This window comes from Cervus canadensis, chromosome 33 (assembly GCF_019320065.1).
Source record: "Cervus canadensis isolate Bull #8, Minnesota chromosome 33, ASM1932006v1, whole genome shotgun sequence".
Classification (NCBI taxonomy): Eukaryota; Metazoa; Chordata; class Mammalia; order Artiodactyla; family Cervidae; genus Cervus; species Cervus canadensis.
In genome coordinates this window covers 18,189,095-18,211,353 of record NC_057418.1, presented here as the reverse complement: position 1 = coordinate 18,211,353, position 22,259 = coordinate 18,189,095, and the positions used below count along the sequence as shown (strand labels likewise).

At 36.8% G+C, this 22,259-nt stretch overlaps 1 protein-coding gene across 4 annotated transcripts in view; it reads left to right on the top strand.

The window, feature by feature from the left end:
- The window catches only part of SHPRH (SNF2 histone linker PHD RING helicase), an 83,740-nt gene extending 63,594 nt beyond the window's left edge, over window positions 1-20,146 (top strand). For all 4 annotated transcript variants that reach the window (XM_043457006.1, XM_043457007.1, XM_043457009.1 and 1 more), the window contains 5 exons: window positions 11,429-11,521; window positions 12,193-12,279; window positions 13,051-13,229; window positions 16,467-16,547; window positions 17,915-20,146. In XM_043457006.1, the coding sequence (XP_043312941.1) occupies window positions 11,429-11,521; window positions 12,193-12,279; window positions 13,051-13,229; window positions 16,467-16,547; window positions 17,915-18,011 (537 nt within the window). In that variant the 3' untranslated portion in view covers window positions 18,012-20,146. The remainder of the gene's footprint in view (window positions 1-11,428; window positions 11,522-12,192; window positions 12,280-13,050; window positions 13,230-16,466; window positions 16,548-17,914) is intronic.
- The last annotated feature ends 2,113 nt before the right edge of the window (window positions 20,147-22,259 follow it).

The following is a 22,259-nucleotide window of genomic DNA, read 5'->3' as shown; positions in this document are numbered from 1 at the left end:
TGTCCAGGGTTGTATTTTGTGAGTAGACTTAACCACAGGTCCTTATCAGAGAATAGGAGACCTTTTTATTATTATTACTGTTACTGAAATATAGTTGATTTACAGTATTAGTTTCAGGTGTACAACAAAGTAAATCAGTGAAACATACATGTGTCCACTTTTTTTTTTCTTAAGATTCTTTTCCCATATGTGTCATTAAGAGTATTGAGTGGAGTCCCCTGAGCTATGCAGTAAGTCCTTATTACTTCTCTATTTCATATAGAGTAGTGTATATATGTCAATACCAATCTCCCAATTTATCACTCCCCCCAGCAACCATTAGTTTATTTCCTACTATTGTGACTCAGTTTCTGCTTTGTAAATAAGTTCATTTATACCAATTTTTTAGATCCCACATATGAGCAATATCATGTGATGCTTGTGTTCGTCCTTTTCAAAGAAGATAGGTATTCAGTACTCCAGATGTGACTATAAAAATGGGTAACTCAGGTGAGGTGGTAGAAGCTGAAGCAATGAGATTTGAATGTTGAATAAGTGGTCCAAGTGGACGGCATATAATATCCGGAGTTGATTATACTTTAGCCTGTTGACCACACAGAGAACGGCTTTCTTTTTCACTTCCCCCCGCTCCTTTCTTCCTACTCTCACAGTTTTTTCTTTCCTTTCCTTTACATAAAAAGTCTTTTCTCTTTCCCTCTCTCTTCTTTTCTGGTCTCAGGCATCCCAGGGTCCACAGATGGCATGCGTGGCTAAGAAGGGCTGCTGACCCTTCAGTGAACACATTCATGACAGCACAGGGAACAAGCATAAGAAGGAACTGCTGTGTCAGACTTCATGCAGGAAGGTTTAGGAAGTGATTGCCCTAGCTACCAGTAAACAGCACCATCTCTCTGAAACTGAGTCCATCAAACCCAAACACCTGTTCATTTTATGGCAACTTTCCTAGACACCTAGGAGAAAGATCAGGACAGTTACATATGCTGTCTTGTTGGGACAGGAATATCAGTGTACAAATACTGTTTATTATGCTCTTTTTCCTGTCTTTCGTGGGTATTGATGAACACATGAATTAATTGAAGGATCTACCAAAACAAAAATTTTATAGCATTGGAACATGTTTACATTACCATATATAAAATAGATAACCAGTGTAAGTTCAGTGCATGAAGCAGGACACCCAAAGCGGGTGCTCTGGAACCACCCGTGGGGATAGGGTAGAGAGGGAGGTGGAAGAGGGGTTCAGAATGGGGGGGACACATGTATACCTGTGGCTAATTCATGTTGATGTATGGCAAAAACCATCACAATATTGTAAAGTAAATATCCTCCAATTAAAATAAATATTTTTTTTCCAAAAAGAATACAGAATTTATCAAAGTTCAATTCTCTTACCTTTTAGATGTACATATACTTACGTTTCCTTTTTACTAAATACATGACTGAAATTATACTTACTATGCAAGCAAGTTTTGTCACTTTTCCACATTCTCACATTGCTTGTCTCTGCATTTACTTTTTGTTTTCTGTCACTATTTCTGTCTGCCATTTCTGCCGCCTGTGTCCTCTGTCACATTTCTGCCACGTTCTTGAAGCATCTGCTTGTTTTCTCAGCCTCTCACTGTACCCTGACTGTCTGAGACTGTCCCACTTAATTGATCACGTCATCTGTCTTAGAGTTGAGGGATATAAAGATGGCTCTATGTAAATACTGAAGGCATTGTTTTGAAATTTATTTCATTAAAGTTTTTATCTGAAACTTTCACTTCACTCTAAGCATTCATGTCAAGACACTCAGACACAGCAAACAATGTAATTTCATACATGGTGCTTAATCATCTAGCTGATCTCTGGTAAAGGATATTTGGAGAACATAAAAATAGAATTAAATAATATAAGACTTTTTTTTTCTACTGGTATTTCACAATGTAAGGAATCCTACTGATTGACCACGGAAATAAAATGAATAAAGTACTCATTGTGAATTAGGGTATGCATTTACGTTAAAGACTGTCTCTACCCTAACAGCTGTGTCACAGTATTCCTAAATGACCCTTGGAACCTCCTGGGTATTTCGCAAAGTAAACAAAATTCCCCCTGCGAGTTCTGACAACTGCCAGGCATTTTGGAGGGTGAAGTAGGCCTCCTGGCAGAACACAGGCCCCACGTGACCTGTGCCCCGTGTCCTCAGCTTGGCTCCCTTTCATACAAAGCATTTTTGTCATTGGAAACCCTGACCCTGTAATGAACAAGATTCTTATGTCATAAGAAGTTTCTATCCAAGAGAGAATACATGGATATAGCCACAGCAAAACAGCACCCGCTACACACACAGCACTTCAGTTTCTGAAACTTGAGTGCCTCGTGATCAAGTGCTCTGTTTTTTAAATTAAAGTTTATTTTCAGGTGCATTCCTGTAACTTCTAACTTGTTAAGATCTTGGATCTGGTCCAGGAATCTGCAGTTTTAACAAGCAAATCTATAGCTAGAAAAGATGTTTTATACAACCTTTTTGTAGAGAAAAAGAAAAATATTGTATTTCTACATTAAAACTCAGAGAAACCTAGCAATACCATTTGTCAGACTATACTATGTGTAGGATCATGTTGTTTCTTTTTTTTTTTTTTTTTTCAGTTTTATTCAGTTGACTTGAAGGTGACTCGTAAAGTCTGTCTTGTAGTTTCTAACTATAATTAAAATATCTAGGTGTAATAAAAATGATTGTAAAATTCTGAGTTTAAAGTTGACATAAAATAATTTGGTAAATATAATCCACAAGTGATTATATTTAAATATGCTCCTCTAAGTATTCTTATATAAGATACTTGATATTATCTTGGTGGTGGTGGTCAGTCGCTCAGTCATGTCTGATTCTTTGTGACCCCATGGACTCCAGCACCCCAGGCTTCTCATGAGCTTGCTCAAACTCATGTACATTGAGTCAGTGATGCCATTCAACCATCTCATCCTCTGCTGTCCCCTTCTCCTCCTGCCTTCAGTCTTTCCTGGCATCAGGGTCTTTTCCAATGAGTCAGCTCTTTGTTTTAGGTGGCCAAAATATTGGAGTTTCAGCTTCAGCATCAGTCCTTCCAATGAATATTCAGGACTGATTTCCTTTACAATTGACTGGTTGGATCTCCTTGCAGTCCAATGGACTCTCAAGAGTCTTCTCTAACACCACAGTTAAAAAGCATCAATTCTTTGGTGCTCAGCTTTCTTTATAGTCCAACTCTAACATCCTACATGACTACTGGAAAAACCATAGCTTTGACTAGGTGGACCTTTGTTGGCAAAGTAATGTCTCTTCATTTTAATGTGCTGTCTAGGTTTGTCATAGCTTTTCTTCCAAGAAACAAGCGTCATTTAATTTCATGGCTGCAGTCACCATCTGCAGTGATTTTGGAAGCCAAGAATATAAAGTCTGTCTCTGTTTCCATTGTTTTCCCCATCTATTATATTTACATATAATATCCCCTATAACCTTAACTTTTTTGCAATTGCTAACTTTTTATCTCTTTGAAATAATTATTCAAAATACTTTAAAGAACAGGATATTTTTGTGGCTAAGTGCACTGGTAAAATTTCCCACCTAGGCTGCCTGGGTGGAGTTTCCACTGAACTATTGAAGAAACATGTGTAAAGCCCAACCATTTTCCCAGGCATGTACTTGAAAAATATTCCTGATTTGTGAGATCAATCATATATAAACTGTGTAACTGTACTAAATTGTATCTGTCACTATCAACTTGGGTTTTTAGCATGGTGAACAGGTGCAGACAGAAATAAAACAATGTTAACTGATCTTACTCAACTAGAACTACTATGGACAGCACAGGCAAATTGGAAGACTCAGCTCTACTTTAAAAGGAGAAGTCCAGAATAAAAGTAGTGTCAGAAAGTCCCAAGACAGGAAATGACTTCCTCCATACTGTTTTCCTAAAAATAGGAAACATTCAGGTTATTTGGAAGTTACAAACCAGTAAGGAAACCTAAAGAAAAATCTGTGACCTATTACCAAATTATAGCCCTAGTTATAACTGATTAGAGATTATAGTTCTTTTGGGGGTGTGAGGGAGCTAAATTGTATAAATTTGTCTTTTTAAAAGTAATGTTCTTCAGTTAAATGAATCTTCAAAAAAGCTCTAATCTCAGGATCTTTGACGCTTATAGTAAGTTTAAAAGATTGCAAAAACTTAATCCAAGTAATAACTGGAAGATTTAAATACTAACTCTGCTCCATTTCAGCTGTGATTGTCCATTTATAACAAGCCTGACACTCCTTTCCTGTGGCCGCTAACAGGCGAGGCACCCATTTGACATCAGAGCAGTGAGAGGTACTGTAGGTACAGTATTACACAACACTAGAGTAATGACATAATTCAGAAGAACAGTTCATTTGTAATAAAATGTGTGTTAGTTGCTCAGTCATGTCTGACTCTTTGCAACCCCATTGACTGTAGGCTCCTCTGTCCATGGAATTCACCAGGCAAAAATATTGGAGTAGGGAGCCATTCCCTTCTCTAGGGGATCTTCCCAACCTAGGATCAAACCTGGATGTCCTGCATTACAGACAGATTCTTTGCCATCTTAGCCACCAGGGAAGTGTTTATCACTGTTGATAAACACAATCCCAATTGTATCACTGATAAAATAAGTTTAAAAGTTCCCAGAATTACAAGTCTCCCACCCATTCCCCTAAAACCCTTATTCATCTGTCAAAAATCAGTATAATGTTATTTTTTAGTGGAAGTAGGTTACACAAAAGATTAAAATAAATTCAGAATAAAATGAACGGCACACAGTGAAAACTAATGTTCTCCTTCATCCATCCTACTTTGACTTGCCATTGTGAACAATTTCTATTTTTAGTTACAAAGATCACCTCTGTGATTCTCAGTAATATACATCAATTTTGTTTCTTAAAGTACTAGCTTTAGACAGTATCCGCTGACTCCTCACTTTAAAATAGGAGGAAATTAATGCATCTATTCCTCCTTCATTCCTTTCCTTTCTATTTTTGTGATAGTATCATTTTTATATTATAATATTTATACATCCACATTTTGTTATATAAATACTTTTCATTACAGAACCAAGCAGAGTGATTGAAGTCATGCAGAAAGGAGCAGAATCCTGATCCTGTTTCATTTAAATTTCACTTTTCAGTGAAGAATCTTTTTAAGTACCCCAGTCTAATAGAAGTTCTCATTTTTTTTAGCTAGCTTCCTGCACTTCTGTGTCAGCCTTACCTGATATCATTATTCATGTAACCCTCATTCTTTGATTCTTTTTTCCACTGTGCTATAACTGCATCAAGAAATTTTAACATGATGAGCATGTGAATGGCAAATCAGTTTTTGCACGTCTGAAAATGACTTCATTCTGCCTTCACTTTAGAGTCATAAGTGATTTGGCCTCCTTACTATGAGACGTCATTTGACATGTCTTGTATATATTAGTTTGTGTGTATTTCACATGTATAGAATATATATACTAATGTGGTGGCTCAGACAGTAAAGAACCCACCTGCCATGCAGGAAACCTGGGTTCAGTCCCTTGGTCGGAAGGATCCTCTGGAGAAGGAAATGGCAACCCACTCCAGTATCCTTGCCTGGGAAATCCCATGGACAGAGGAGCCTGGTGGGCTACAGTCTGTGGGGTCTCAAAGAGTCAGACAGGACTGAGCGACTAAGCACAGAATATAGTGTGAAGATATGTTAAAGATAATATACAGATTCATAGTGTCTATAAAATCTCTAAGGGTATGGTCTGCCTGTAGAATCCATAGGCATGAATATTTTCTGTGATGTTTGATGAAAACTGAATACATTCATCATCTCCATTGTGTTGACTTTTTTCTGATGCTCTTCAGAACACAGCAGACCCTTTAGCCTTTAATTCTGCCAGTGGAGCTGAGCCTGACCATGAGAATCCATAGATACTAGGAAGGAAAAGGTGTGGGAGAGGCATCGGGACAGATTTAACAGAGGAAATAAAAGGAGCCGAAAGAAGGAGGACTAAGACCAGTGAAGAAGGGATATAACAGGCAACGAACTGTGGGTTCAGTCATGGATTGCCAAGCCCTGCTTCAGAATCCACAGTTTCCACTTTTATTGTATAAGTCACTGAAGAAAAAAAATACAAAGCAGTACTAACTTTCTAGTCTTAAAGCACTATTTTTCTTTTGTTTATATAAATCAAGTATAAGTAGCATTTTGCTGCTCCAGTTGGGAGGTACCATGTCTGTTCTCCCTTCTCCAAGTCAGGAGTCTCAACAGATAGGACATAGATGTGGAGGGGATAGTGTGAAGCCATCTGCACGCTGTCTTCTCTACCATACTCATGGGTTTTCCCTAAGGTGCACCGTCTTTCCCCAGTAGTAAGACCTCAGGGAATAAAAAGCAGTACCTCTCTCTTAGGTTGCATTGGTAAAATATTTAGACCCATTCTGGAGGAGAGGGGTTGATCAGTGTCTAAGTTAAATATTACTTAATTGCTTTGTTGTTAGAATTCTTTTAGTCTCCTACATATATGATAGAAACAAAACTGAGTTTTCTATCCTTCTAACACATTTAACAACTTTTAACATAGAGTCTGTGATTTCAGAATTTTACAAGAGCCTGAGAGTATAGAACTGCACACTCCAATCAAATTTAACTCTGATTTTAAAAATTAATTATCCCTACTTACAATAGATAAGAAGCTACATGACCTTTCTGATTTTAGTTATGCTAGTAGACAATTTCTAGGCCAGATTTCATGAGAAATTTTTTGTTAACCTTTATTGCTAATGGAGCTGTACGTTTTCTCATTGCCTTGACCCAGTGACCTGGAGCTTTTCACTTTGTATTTAATTGTCCGAAAAGTGAAAGACCTGTGTATGTAGCTTTGAGATCTAGTGTAGTTTTGCTCATTAAATTATAAGCAGGTGAGCAAAAATCTTCATAAAGAATATTTTATAAGATCCTTCTGTTGTAAAGAAGGAAAATTCCAAATTCTTTTTCTTCAGTATTAACTATTATAATGCTCTTGGCTGCTTACCTCATGAGAGAAAAACCAGGAGAGGCACTGGCTTGGTCTGCATGGTTGCACTTCATATGTCTCCTTTTATAGTTCCTAGTTGACCTTAGAGAGAACTTGTGTCTCAGAGAGAATGGCCACAAAGATACAGTGAAGAGAGGCAGAGGACAAATGAAGGGTCTTTATTCCAAAGCTCGGCCTTGGTCACTGATGTTTCAGAAACAAAGAAAAACCGAGCATTAATCATAGAGTCAGGGTTGGCAGATGTATATCTGGAAAAACTGGAGACTGTCAAGAAAGGATAGGAATGAGGAAAGGGACGAGAACAATAGAAGAGGACAGAGGTGCTATAATTAAATGCAACTTTATCAATCTCAGATATTAAGGAATAATCTAGCAGTTTGGGGAGGTTTCTATTCCTACGCACTCTCCTAATTCCAGCCTAACTTTGCATCTGTGTATTGTCATAGCTAAAACATCAGCTGGGTTGAATTAAGGCTACCAGTTTACATGTCTTGAGAATATTCATACTCTCTTAACACCTTGCACAGGGTTAGATTGACATCCCTTTTTCCTCTCCTATATCTTTTTTGCCTTTTCTGTGATCGCCTCCTATGCAGATATAACCTGTATATAGTCTATCACCTTCTTCCTGTTTCAATCTATTCAACAAACTGAATGTTTCTTTTCTGTAGCAGTGACCACATTGTATAGTCTCTTCAGAAACTGGCAGATTTGAGCCAAAGTTCGTTTATGTATATGAGATAAAAAGAAAGATTAAGAAGAACAGTAGAATGAGGATAATGCTTATTAAAGCTGGTACAATAAAGCGTTCACTTAAGTCACTTCCAAGCCAGCCCAGCAGTATAAGACTTTGCTTTTCTCCATACTCTGTAACATACATTAGACTGTATGCACTTGGGAATAAGGGAGTATCTTCATCTTTGTACATCCAGTGCCTACTGTAGTTCTTGTCACTTATGTGCATAGAAAATTTTTATTGAATGATTTAAATAATCAAACGTGAACTTACATGAATTGTTGGAGGGAATGAATGATAGAAGGATGACACAGAAGAAAGTCTGCCCTATCTCTTTGATCACTTTTATTGACTCTGCTCTTAGACCAACCATGGCCTTTTCAGTATTATGTTGAGACTTTTGCTTTTCACTTGGAAGGGGAAAAAAAGCACAAGCAGAAAAGAGAAAAGAAAGTTAAGAATAAGGATATCTGATCCTAAGGATTTGAACTAAAAATCCACAGGGTTTGCTGACTTTATTAACCTCTCCTATCGCTGCTCATAGGTAGGTGAAAAAAATGAGAGTTGATAAACCTGAATGAAATGGTACCACCCTCCAATCAGTGACTTCTCTTAAGACCAGTTCCCCAGATTTCATTACATATTACTAACCCAAAATCCTCCTCAAAGCTTGCTTTGTGTTAGATTAAATCTGCTTGTCTTTCATGAATGTTCTTATCTGAGTCTGTCTGGGAAAGCGATAGAGATCAATCGCAAGATTTGATTTGCCTTTTGTTGATCATTCTGAATGAATAAAAAAATACGTTGAGAGTTTTAAATTATATTCTAACCTCTTTTATTTTCATTTTATCTGTATTGTTTTACTTGGGTTTGGGATTGAGAACTTTAAAAGTACATATTAAATTTTCTTTTACATTAAGTAAATTGGTTGAGTGTATACTATTTATGGAAGACCATGCAAGGCTCTAAGAGATATAAAAGTAAATGCCATTTAGTCCATATTTTCAAGCAGTATATCAACTGATAAATGACAGAAGTATTCTATACTCAGGTATGATATCATATCAAATGATACTACATAGAACCATCACAGGGCAATTAATTAAGGAAAAAGCTGTCCCTTTCCAAATAAAATCTCTCCTCTTTCCCTTATGGAAGACAGATTTAAATGTCAAACACAGAAAAGCCTAATAAAGTCAAAAAACATCTAGTTTATAAATCCACATACCATTCATCAAGCATTTATTAGTTACTGAAACTAATATAATGTATTAATATAGCACTTTTGCTAACATTATTGCATTTAATACAATTAAATGTGAACTACATATAGAAAGATAGGAAAATATTTACAACATGAATTTAACATGTGCAGTATTTGAGTGGTCCTACAAACTGGTTTATTTTTATTGGCAAGGAATATGAACAGACAGCTCACAGAAGAGAAATTCTGAATGGCCAGCAAGTGATGTTCAAGCTCATTCTCAGGAAAATGCAGATAAATGAAAATTTGGTTCCTCATTTTACCTATGATATTGGCAAAAAAATTGAACTTTAACAAGTGTACTAAGAAGCAGGCACATCTAACTGCTAATAGTTTAAAGTTCTAGCATTTCTAGGGTCAGTGTGATAGGGAATCTACCACAATCCAAATAATCTAAAAAACTTTTTTTTAATCTTTGACCAACAGTTCCAGTTTGATGTGCCTATCCAACAAAAAATTTGTGCACACATACCCAATCCTCTAAGTATAGTCACTGAAGTATTGTTTATAAGAACAAAAAAGAATGAAATTAATGTAAATGTATATTAATAAGCAAATGTGAGAGTTGGACTATAAAGAAAGCTGAGCACCAAAGAATTGGTGCTTTTGAACTGTGGTGTTGGAGAAGACTCTTGAGAGTCCCTTGGACTGCAAGGAGATACAATAAGTCCATCCTACAGGAAATCATTCCTGAATATTCATTGGAAGGACTGATGCTAAGACTGAAATTCCAATATTTTGGCCACCTGATGCAAAGAACTGACTCATGTGAAAAGACCCTGATGCTGGGAAAGATTGAAGGCAGGAGGAGAAGGGGAGGACAAAGGATGAGATGGTTGGATGGCATCACCAACTCTATGGACATGAGTTTGAGTAAACTCTGGGAGTTGGTGATAGACAGGGAGGCCTGGAGTGCTGCAGTCCATGGGGTCGCAGAGTCAGACACGACTGAGCGGCTGAACTGAACTGAACTCTAGTCTTTTCCTTCACAGAGTTAGCACTCCAGGTTGGAATTTTGCTTATAAAAGGTTATTCTGTTTTCTTTTGAAATTTTTGTAAGAAGCAGCTTAATTTTAGAAGGGTTCATAGTTATCCTGGTGTTTCACTTGAAAATATCTTTGAAAATGAGACCTTGCAGGGAACATGGAAGTTTCTTTCTTAACTGCTAAAATGATCACTTTATGTTAATTTCCTGTTTTCTTTTATTTGAGATAGTTTTGCTCTTATTTAAGATAATTTTTAGATTGAAATAGGTCCCTTATACTTTTTAACCTTTCAAGTATAATTGAAAGTCTATACATCCAGAGAAATAAATGTAGATATAGGACTTTAATATGAGAATTTAAAAATATTCCTTAATTCTTTGTTGGTGACTTTAAACTTAGTAAAGCTTTCTCCTTATTTGTTTCTCTTTTTACCTTTAAGTATCTCAGTGTAAAAGTAGTAAGGGGGTGTGATGTGAGGGTAAGAGTAGTATGGAAATATTTTTACTTTTTGGTTACACTTGTAGGGTGATCTGATGTCTCTGAAAGGTTACCAGGTGTCTACTCTTTGGAGTATTGGGCTAAACACTTTGTACACATTTTCTCCTTCAACCATCACAGCAGCCTTTGGAAATAGATAAAATTAACATCCCTGCTTGACAAAGTGAGGCTTAGAAAGGTTAGAATCTTTATAACTAAGGAGCTGCAGAACTGGCAGTTGAATTTCAGTTTATCTCACTCAAAATCTCATGCCCTTAAGCTCCATGTCATACAGTCTCCCACAGCATTCTAGGAGGAAAACTTTTTCAATGAAGGCTTCAAAAACACTTGCTTTATTTCTTCATTTTCTTATTCCTTTATCTTAGAAACGGTTATGCAGGGTACAGAAAGCAGTTTTTAAGTGTTTATCTAGCTTTGTATAAATCTGCCTCTGTCCAAGTGGACATCATTTGTACCTCTGTCATTGTCCTTTGTAATGCCCTTAAAGGATTTTTTGTGGGTTAGGTTCTTTTACTATTTGCTTACGTTAGAGTTTTGATTCATTATATTCTGAACAATTTCAGTGCCATACTATCTAAAGTGACGAGTGTTTTTTAATATATATTCTTCTTGTCTAAAATAACAAAGTTTTGTAATTGCAAAATGTAGCCACTTAACTAAAAAAGCTTATCTTAGGGTCTTGGGAATTTCTGGAGTGCTTTTTTATATTTGATTTTCTTGGGGTATAAATCTGTAACTTCTGCAGTTTGAGGCTAAAGAAAATTTCCAGCAAATATGAAATGAAAAAGAATAAACACATATGTACCTATCATACAGTTTTGATAGTGTTTTACATTGACTTTCTGTTCCATTGTTAACTGGATTTTTTTTTATAATAATGGGTTTTCTTCTTTGTGTTCAAAGGGCAGCCATTCTACGAAAGTGGAAGCTGTGGTCAGAACTCTGATGAGAATCCAGCTTAGAGACCCAGGGGCTAAGGCGCTTGTTTTCTCAACGGTACAGTCAACATCCTCAGTGTTAACTCGGACTGGCTTTCTGTTTCTAATCAGTTTATATCTGAGAACTAACTGTTAATGTTTGCCGTGATATAATTGAGATTTAGAATTACTGATTGACTTTTTCTTGTTAATTTTTTTTTTCTATATCCATTGAATAGAATTATTTTTAGAGAAATTTGATGATGCTTCACAAAGCAATTCCCAGAGCTGTATTTTATGTTTTTATATTAATTTTACTTAGGGGTTTTCTTATATTACTATTTTAAAATTGAAATCTATAAACTTGAAAGTCATTTCACAAATGTACTTGGTTAAGGAAAAGAAAATTAACCTATTGAATAAAAGGTATTGAGTAGAACTTCTAGTTTTCATTTTTGAAAGATAAATAGCCACATCTATTTATATATTGCATAATTTATTTTCTATTATTTATGTTTATCTTAAATCATTTATTAAAGGTGCTCATTTTTTTACCCTATCTTTAACCAGCATTTGATTTAAAATATCTTTCAGGATAGAAAATAATATTAATGGTATTATACTTGAAGTTTTTGTTTTTGTTTACTTAATTCTGAGGTATAAAGCTTATTTTGATTTAGTCCCTTTTCAAATCCTTTTTACATGAAAGCTATGTGTAAATATTTGGTTTTCTGTTTTCTGTGTTCTTAGTGGCAAGATGTATTAGACATTATTTCAAAAGCTCTCACTGACAACAACATGGAATTTGCACAGATCAGTCGTGTTAAGACATTTCAGGTATGTCAAGAAGATTTTACTCGTGTTTTTTGGAGTAAATTCAGTTACAAACTGAAACTGCTCTTAACTAGCTTACTTGCATTTATTTTCGTGTGTCATATAAACCACAAAAACAGTTTGAGTTCTTGATTGACTATAAGATTAACATTTAAAGGCAAAGTAAACAAACTGCATTTGCTTTCCATCTATTCAGTTATACCCATAGCAAACCATATTTAAAGATCTTATGACTGAGGTCCGTTTCTTTAACATAGGAAATGATGGCCTATAGTATACCTTTTGAATGGACAGAGGCCTCGTGCCCCTAAAATTAAGTTCTAAAAACACTGCATTAGGCAGAACTGCGTATGGTCAAATTGTGCTTACCTCACACTCAGCACAATGACAGATACACACCTAAAAAGAGAAGAACACCAAAAAAAGACCAAGTGAAAATTTAGCAGACTCATGTCTCTTATACTCACTCTAGCCCTTTCTCTCACTCCTTCTTTCCTCTAAGCTCATATAGTTTCATTTGCATACATCACATACATGTATCTTGTGATTCTTCTATGTATTATAAAGAACACAAGAGGTTGTGTGACACTTTTTTTTCTTAAAGTCAAGCCACATGATTTTGTTTGCTAAAATTTGTCATCTTACATTTAATTTTCTTAATTATTGCCTTTCACAATGACCTGGATCTCGTTAAGCATTTTAGCATGAGCTATAGTATCCTGCTTTTATTGTTAACTATCCAGCTAAAATTTAAATGTACCTTTCTTTTTTTAGGAGAACCTGTCAGCATTTAAGTATGATCCCCAAATCAATATTTTGCTGCTGCCCCTGCACACAGGTTCTAATGGATTAACTATCATTGAAGCAACGCATGTTCTCTTGGTGGAGCCCATATTGAACCCTGCCCATGAGCTTCAGGCCATCGGAAGGGTGCACCGGATTGGACAAACAAAGTAAGGACTGAAGTTAACCTCAGTCACATTTGCTCCTGCTTCTAAGATACAGATCAGCATTTAAACTCTTCATTTATGTTCATCTTAACCTATTCATTTTTAGTGACTTACTTATATATTAAATTTTCAATTCTTAGTATATGACCACAAGATATTTTGAGATTTCCAATGACTCTCCTCCAAACAGCAAATCCCCAAATGCTCTCATATTTTTGTCTTTCCTTCTTCAGAAGCTACCCTGGTCACTTCATCAAGATAGTTTCTTAAAATACCTAAGACAACTATTAAGCTGAAGGCATCTGTCATAACTTTGAGAAGAACTGATTTTTGATTGGCTGAAGTAGCCAGTATTTAAAAGAAGCCATATCTCATGCATAACTGTAAACAAAAAGCTCTTTTATAAATGCTTCCCCTTAGGAAAGTACAACCTTCCCGATCCAATATAAGAGATAATTAGTTAAAGTAAACCTAATAGTAAATATTATGTAGTATGTACTACTTTTATTCAAATATCAGAATGGATAATTATCCTTTATACAGCCTCTCAGATATTAGATGCTTTCAATTTGTTCTAATGCATCCATACTCAGTTCAGATCAGTCCTTTAGTCATGTCCAACTCTTTGTGGCCGCATGGACTGCAGCATGCCAGGCTTCCCTGTCCATCACCAACTCCCAGAGCTTGCTCAAACTCATGTCCATCAAGTTGGTGATGCCATCCAACTATCTCATCCTCTGTCATCCCCTTCTCCTCCTGCCTTCAATCTTTCCCAACATCAGGGTCTTTTCCAGTGAGTCAGTTCTTCACATCAGGTGGCCAAAGTATTGGAGCTTCAGCATCAGTCCTTCCAATGAATATTCAGGACTGATTTCCTTTAGGATAGACTGGTTGGATCTCCTTGCTGTCCAAGGGACTCTTAAGTGTCTTCTCCAGCACCACAGTTTAAAAGTACCAATTCAGCACTCAGCTTTCTTAATGGTTCAACTCTCACATCCACACATGACTACTGGAAAAACCATACCTTTGACTAGATGGACCTTTGTTGGCAAAGTAATGTCTCTGCTTTTTAATATGCTTTCTATGTTGGTCATAGCTTTTCTTCCAAGGAGCAAACATCTTTTAATTTCATGGCTGCAGTCACCATCTGCAGTGATTTTGGAGCCCAAGAAAATAAAATCTGTCACTGTTTCCATTGTTTCCCCATCTATTTGAAGTGAGGGAACCGGATGCCATGATCTTCATTTTTTGAATGTTGAATTTTAAGCCAGCTTTCACTTTCATCAAGAGGCTCTTTAGTTCCTCTTTAACTTTCTGCCATAAGGGTAGTGGCACCCATACTAAGCACTAGTTAAAAAAATATTGATTGAACACTTGCTGTATGTCAGGTATTATTCTAGACACTGGAGGCTTCCCTGGTAGGCTCCTGCAATACAGGAGATGTGGGTTCAATCCCTGGGCCCAAAAGATCCTGTGGAGGAGGAAATGGCAACCCACTCCAGTATTCTTCCCTGGGAAATCCAATGGACAGAAGAGCCTGGCAGACTACAGTCTGTGGAGTCACAAGAGTTCACCGTGATTCAGTGACTAAACAATGATGACAAATATACTATACCCTGAAGATTTCAAATTGAATAAGATATAATCTTGTTTCCCCAAGGAGATCACTATGTAATATAGGAAACAGATGATTTAACATATTACAGTAGAATGTGCAAAAATAGAAATACTGTGGTAACAAAGAAGAGCGTGATTTCTTGTGCCCTAGAGAGTCAGGAGAGGCTTCATTAGATTGAGTCCTGAAGGAATAGTTACTCCAGAGTTGAGCTAGAGAAGAGTGCTCACACAGCAGAGAGTTGCTTGTGCAGAAACACAGAGGAGAAAACCAACATGATGTTTCTCAGGACCTTCAGGAGTTTGAAGTTGCTGGAGTATAAAGTAAGTGGAGAAGACTGGCAGGTCTTGTATGCCACACTCAGAAATGTGGCCTGCTCTGTAAGCAGTGGCCGAGAGAGCAAATGATGACTTTAATTTTAAGCAGGAAAGAGACATTTATCAAGCAAAATATGACAAAGTAATATAATTGTAATAAATGCAAGACTGTTCTAAAGTACTACTAAGTATCATTTAAAATGTAGTTATGTCTTACTGGGTTTTTTGTTTCTTTGGTTTGGATTTTTGTGGGGGACAGGGATGGTTTTGTTTGGTTTGGGGCCATACCACACTGCATGTGGTTATCTTAGTACCCTGACCAGGAGCAAACCCACAGCCCCAGAAATGGAATTGCAGACCACCAGAGAGGTCCCTATTTGTTTTCACCTTGTCTTATATTTTTAAACACTGGCTTCTTATCTTACTGTTTTCTAAAGTATACAGTGGGCTTATCTCAGATGTAAGACCACAAGTCTATAAAGGCCACTCAACGCTGCTTAACAATCCTACTTTCCTTCCCTAGTATATAGATTTTTCTCTCTGTTCCTCCTCCTTGTTGAGGGAGAAAAGGGAAAACAGCTACAGTCAGAGTAGAAGTAACTCATCTTTCCATCACCAGCTTGAGCTGTCTGCCTCCAACAGTACCCACAGAGTCCATTCAGTAAATTTTTGTTGAGCTCCTTCTGTGTGCCAAGCACTGTTCTGAGTACTTGAGATGCTGTCAGCGAGCTTAACTACTAGTTGTAGGGGGTTGGTAGAGACAGATGGTAAACAATAAACATAACGAGTAAATACATATACTATGTTAGGGGCAGGGTAAGGAGGATTAAGCCACCCTGCAGGTGGCTGGGCAGGAAGGGAAGCCAGCCTCCCTCCGCCTCACCAGATGCTTCGTCCCTGCTAGCCTCCTTCTGCCCCTCAGACTTCCGAAGCTTGTGCTCGGACTTGGCATTGATTTACTGCTGCCTCTGGCAGACTGCTCCTCGCTCTCCTCCTCTGCTTATAGCCACCTATTCTCAACAGTCCTGTTTCAGGTCATGTGTCAGCCTCCTCATGACCTTGTCTATACCTGAAAATGTCTTACGTGATGTTTTTACTACGGCTGCCCTCAGTAGATACTGTAGATATTGGTTCATTGAGATTAGTTTCTTGTATTCACTGTTGACCAAACCCCCTCACCCCAGCACCTGCTTAGTGCCTGCCACAGCAGATACTGACTGATAAATATAGCATGTAATATGTGAAGTTTATTTCTTCTAAACTGTTCTACGGGTGTTTTTAAATTTATCATTGTTATGTACCTTCTAGACCAACTATTGTACACAGATTCTTAATAAAAGCGACAATAGAAGAAAGAATGCAAGCAATGCTGAAAACTGCTGAAAGGAGGTAAGTAACAGTTTACTTCAAGTGGATGACAGAAGTTTTCCTGTTCTTATAAGGTTGTGTAAGCATGTAGAACTTCTTCACCTAGATGATCACTTAGTCAACCAAAAGATGTAAGATAAAATACTTTTTATAGAGCAAGGTATGACATTTTACCTATCCAAAACTTCCCAGCTAACACTCCAGGCATTCTATACTTGACTTAATTTATTAATAGGGATTACAAGTTTGAGCAAACTCTGGGCGATAGTGAAGGACAGGGAAGCCTGGAGTGCTGCAGTCCATGGGGGTCCCAAAGAGTTGGACATGACTTAGAGACTGAACAACAACAGCAAATACATAAAAAAATATTTAAATGGTTCTACTGTTAAAGAAACTTTATTTCAGAGCTATTATACTTTCAATCACCCATATATATTTTGCCAGCAGAGGGCTTTGGGAGAACTATCCTACATTTCCTTGCCATGCTGGATTACTTTTTAAATGAAATCTATCTTTACGCCCAACCTAAAAGCCTTAATCTGAAATCTGTAACATGAAACTTAGAGCACACTTGTTGGTCATATGCAAGTGAAAAGGTGTGAACTTAAAACTAGGCTGGTAATTATATTATTATTCTTAACAGGCAGAGCAGAAGCAGGGAGACTAAAAGCAGCCTTAATTTTAAAAACTTAAGTTTGGAATCATAAAACTTGGTAACATTTACTTCCGAATATATTTTCTTTCAAGTCATTTTGAAACATAAACTGATGCCTAACTGAATTGTGGTGAGACAGGTGTGATTGGAAGATACACTCAGAAGAGATGATTGCCTTGGAAGGGACGGTTTCTGCAGAGGTGTTAGTGCTTGGCACAGTAGAGCAGCCATTGGGAACCAGAGCTCCTCTCACGGGTGTCTGTGGGCAAGAGAGAGGCTGCCACAGAAGCTGTTTGCCTCAAACACGAATATAACAGAATTCAGTGGTTATATTTAAGCTGCCTCAATAAAAGCAGCAGCTTGAATGTTTCTTGAAATAAGTTAACTTTGGATACTAAGAAGGTAAGTTGTAAGGTGAAAGCCTTAGTAGTAGTTGGCAAGGAGTTTTGTTTATTAAGTCTACAGAGGAAAACATTTTATGTCAAAGTTTGAAAATGCTATATAGAAATCTTTCCTAATTTTAACAAGTTGTAATAATGATCCCATCATCTTCTAGGAGTTTCTTACAACTCAGTTATAAAAACTTAGGAACATACTCTTATATTAAGAATATAATATTAATATATTTTTATGTCTTACATTATTATGAGACCAGAACAGTATATAAAGACAAACATAATAATTTATTTCTTGGGGTTTCTTTCTGATCCTGCTCACTTGGAAAATCGTGCAGTCACACGAACCCTTCCGCAAAGCATTCCGAGGCCTCCGTCTTGACCGTGGCTGACCTGGCAGACCTATTTACCAAAGACACCGAAGACCTTGAATGAAGTACATGTGATTCAGTCCAGACTTTAGTGTATTTTAAATTTTTCATAGTTTATAGAATAAAGTTATAAGTAAAACAATCCAGTAGATGTCAGTAAACACTGTTCTTAGTTGAATGAATTTATCGCTTTTTTGGTTGTACAGTCCAGTAGTTTTCGAGTCCTTTTCAATATACTATTTCCATAATAGCTATAAAGATCTTTAATTTTACACTCCTAATAAAATGTTTGGGCTTCCTGGGTGGCACAGTGGTGAAGAGTCCACCTGCCAATGCAGGAAACATGGGTTTGATCCCTGGGTCAGGAAGATCACCTGGAGGAGGAAATGGCAACCCACTCTAGTATTCTTGCCTGGAGAATCCCAGGGACAAAGAAGCCTGGCTGGCTATAGTCCACGGTGGTCACAAAAGAGTTTGACACCACTGAGCGATTGCACACACGCACACACAAAAAATACTTATTTTTATTCCAAAGAATATCTCTATCTGAGGGAATTAAGAGAGGTATTGTGTACTTTTCTTTTGATAAGATCAGTCTTAAAAAGAAGTTAGAATAAGAGAGTAACTCAGCTATTCTAGTTTTATATGACTCGGTATACTCAACCAACATAGATCTCATTTTTGGAAGAGCCTTCAGTATCTTTAGCACAGGATTCACCAGTATATTATTAGTAATATTTTTAAAAGATGGTGAATTATATTAGCTCCCAGTTCTTTGAGTAGTTATAGACTGTAACTCCATAAATAGTAACTTCAGAGTAATGCAGCTCCAACAGTAAGTTAATATTAGACAATTATTTCTTTTCTCTGTATCTTGCTACTATAAATCAAAACACTGAACACTTTAAGTATTTCTATTATATGTTAAATATTATCAGTATAAGCAGTTAACGTAGCTTTATTAAGTGTATTAATGTTTAATTAAAATTGTCTATTTTCTCTACTTTTAATTTGTGTTACTAAATGTTTACGTTTTAAGATTGATCTATAAATATTGCAGTGTCTATAATTTCAGTTCTTATGATTATAGCAATATGGCAGGGTTTTGTTTTGTTTTTTTTTTACCATTATTACATACTAATGTCTTGGATTCTTTTTCTTTCCCATGTTCTTGTGTAACTAGACTTTTTAACCACTAATATCTAAATTTATGATAGTGTTTGTTATTTCATTCCACTAGTACTTCCCTCAAGAACTAGCATTTGATCTTTGTAACAAGAGAATGTCACATTCATAGAAGCAAATAATTGCAAGTGATAATAACCCAGTGTTTCTTCTTCTGTGAAGAATTAATGGACTTTGAAATTGTTAAATAAGGAGTAGCTTGTTGTATCCTAGCCATTTGATGTAATACAAATGTTCTTGATTTATTTTCTTTGAGCCTTCAGAGTTTCAAATGACCCTCAGGACTCATTAACTCCTACTTAGTTGTCCAGAAAACTAACAAATATACCCTGGATCACATTTGTCCAAGAGGCTTTGGTGCTTAGTTAAGGTGCATTTTCTTATTCTGGTTTATAGAGTGACATAATCCAACTGAAGAAAACACACACACATTTTTGGTGCTTATTCTTCAGTTGAAGGAAGATATGCATTGATTCTTTTATATGAAATTAGACAAAACTATTATTTTTGTAGCTCTTTATGTGTTATAAAGAGCTTTCCTATACATTTATGTGTTTAATTTGCCCATCAGTCCTGTGAAGTTGATGAAATTTATAACATTCCTGTTTTAAAAGTGGAGAACTGAGATTCAGAAATACTGAGAAATATGCCTATGACACATAGCAAGTAAACAGCGGAGCCCAGGTCCCTTGGCTCCAAATCTCATGTTCTTTCTCTAAATCATACCTTGCTGCAATTCAGAAGGCCCTTGGTTCTAATTTAATGATGAACACGTTTCAGTATTTCTTTCTGTTTCCTAGTATTCCTTTTTGCGCTACAGTTTTAGGGAAAGTAATTTGATAATGCTTCAATTTTGTATAAAGAGAAATATAAAAATATAAATAGTTAAATATACCTATCTGTATTAGAGAAAAACTGCTCTTATTTATTTCTGTACAATGTCATCAATTAAATAAATATTTTAGTGTAAATTGAAATTCGGGCATTTATTAAATTTCTGATCCATAGAACATACTGCATGGTTTTCATTTTTTGTTTGTTTTGGTCTTTCAACAAAAGGTGTCAAAATTGTTTAAACCACAGAACCCTATATTTTATAGACATTTATTCTTTCTAGTTGTGATAGTTCAGGCGCTCAGTCGTGTCTGACTCTTTGCGACCCCATGGCCTGCAGCACGCCAGGCCTCCCTGTCCATCACCAGCTCCCGGAGTTTACTCAGACTCATGTCCATTGAGTCGGTGATGCCATCCAACCATCTCATCCTCTGTCGTCCCCTTCTCCTCCCGCCTTCAATCTTTCCCAGCATCGGAGTCTTTTCACATGAGTCAGTTCTTCGCATCAGGTAGCCAAAGTATTGGAGTTTCAGCTTCAGCATCAGTTCTTCCAATGAATATTCAGGACTGATTTCCTTTAGGATGGACTGGTTGGATCTCCTTGCAGTCCAACGGACTCTCAAGAGTCTTCTCCAACACCACAGTTCAACAGCATCAATTCTTCAGCACTCAGCTTTCTTCATAGTCCAACTCTTACATCCATATGTGACTACTAGAAATACCATAGCTTTGACTAGACAGACCTTTGTTGGCAAAGTAATGTCTCTGCTTTTTAATAAGCTATCTAGATTGGTCATAGCTTTTCTTTCAAGGAGCAAGCATCTTTTAATTTCATGGCAGCAGTCACCATCTGCAGTGATTTTGGAGCCCAAAAAAAGAAGTCTCACTGTTTCCTCATCTATTTGCCATAAGGAAATAGATGCCATGATCTAGATAGATAGGAAATAGATCCCATGATTCATGGGACTGAATGCCATGATCTTAGTTTTCTGAATGTTGAGCTTTAAGCTAACTTTTTCACTCTCCTCTTTCACTTTCATCAAGAGGCTCTTTAGTTCTTCAGTTTCTGCTATAAGGGTGGTGTCATCTGCATATCTGAGGTTATTGATAGTTCTCCCAGCAATCTTGATTCCAGCTTGTGCTTCATCCAGTCCAGCATTTCTCATAGTTGTGACTGTTCTCCCAAATAATTGTTCAAAATAAATTCCAATCTAGTCTCCACATCTTGGCTGCAAACAAAGGGCTTTTTTTTTTCCCTCCTGTCTTTTTACATTTTCTGAAATATCACTGTACTTAAAAATAGTTAATCTTAAATGAGTACTTTATTAATGAACCACAGAGGGAAAATAATAATGTAATTCAAGTCCTTAGTGAGCTGAAGTGTGTTTGGAACTGGGACTGTATCTCTCTCTTTTTTTTTTTTTCCATTTTTTATTTAATTATTTTTGCTTGTGCTGGATCTTTGTTGCTACGTGGGCTTTTTCTCTAGTTGCAGTGAGCTGGGGGCTACTCTTTGGTTGCGGTGCACGGGCTAATTGCAGTGGCTTCTCTTATTGTGGAGCATGGGCTCTAGGGCATACCGGCTTCAGTGGCTGCGGCACATGGGCTCACTCTCTGCTCTAGAGCAGAGCCTCCGTAGTTGTGGCACATGGGCTTAGTTGCGTCACAGCATGTGGGATCTTCCCAGGTCAGGGATCAAACCCCAGTCTCCTGCATTGGCGGGCGGATTCTTTACCCAATGAGCCACCAGGAAAGCCCTGCATCTCTCTCAAATGAATCCAAGTAAGCTTACTAGGACTGAAAAGACTTATTTATATATACTGTGAAATACACACACCTAATTCCTTTGTCTCTTGCTTCAAACTCAGGTAGCTGTACTGTATTTATTGCAGCTTCAGCTTTTCTCTTTGTGATCTCAGAATGGCCCGTGTTTTAGAGATAGCTTGTTAGGGATTGGTCCCTTTTATACTGTATTAATAACAAACTTAAAACTCTTGACATGATAATTCAACAAACAACCACAAATTCTTTACAAATAGTTATCAAACTTGACAGTATTTGTCAAAATATTTAGGATTTGAATTTAACAATGCAAGATTAATCATCAACCCAAGTTACCCTGTTAAGTAGACAAAGAAACAAATGATGTCTTTTAAATCTTGTGCTCTCCTTTGCAAGTTCTCCCAATATTTAGTTGTGCTTGAGTTTTTTTATGTTTATTAAACTATAGGATAATCTTTGAGAAATGCAAAAATCACCTATGCTAAAAGAGCTCAGGCCTTGTTAAGCTGAA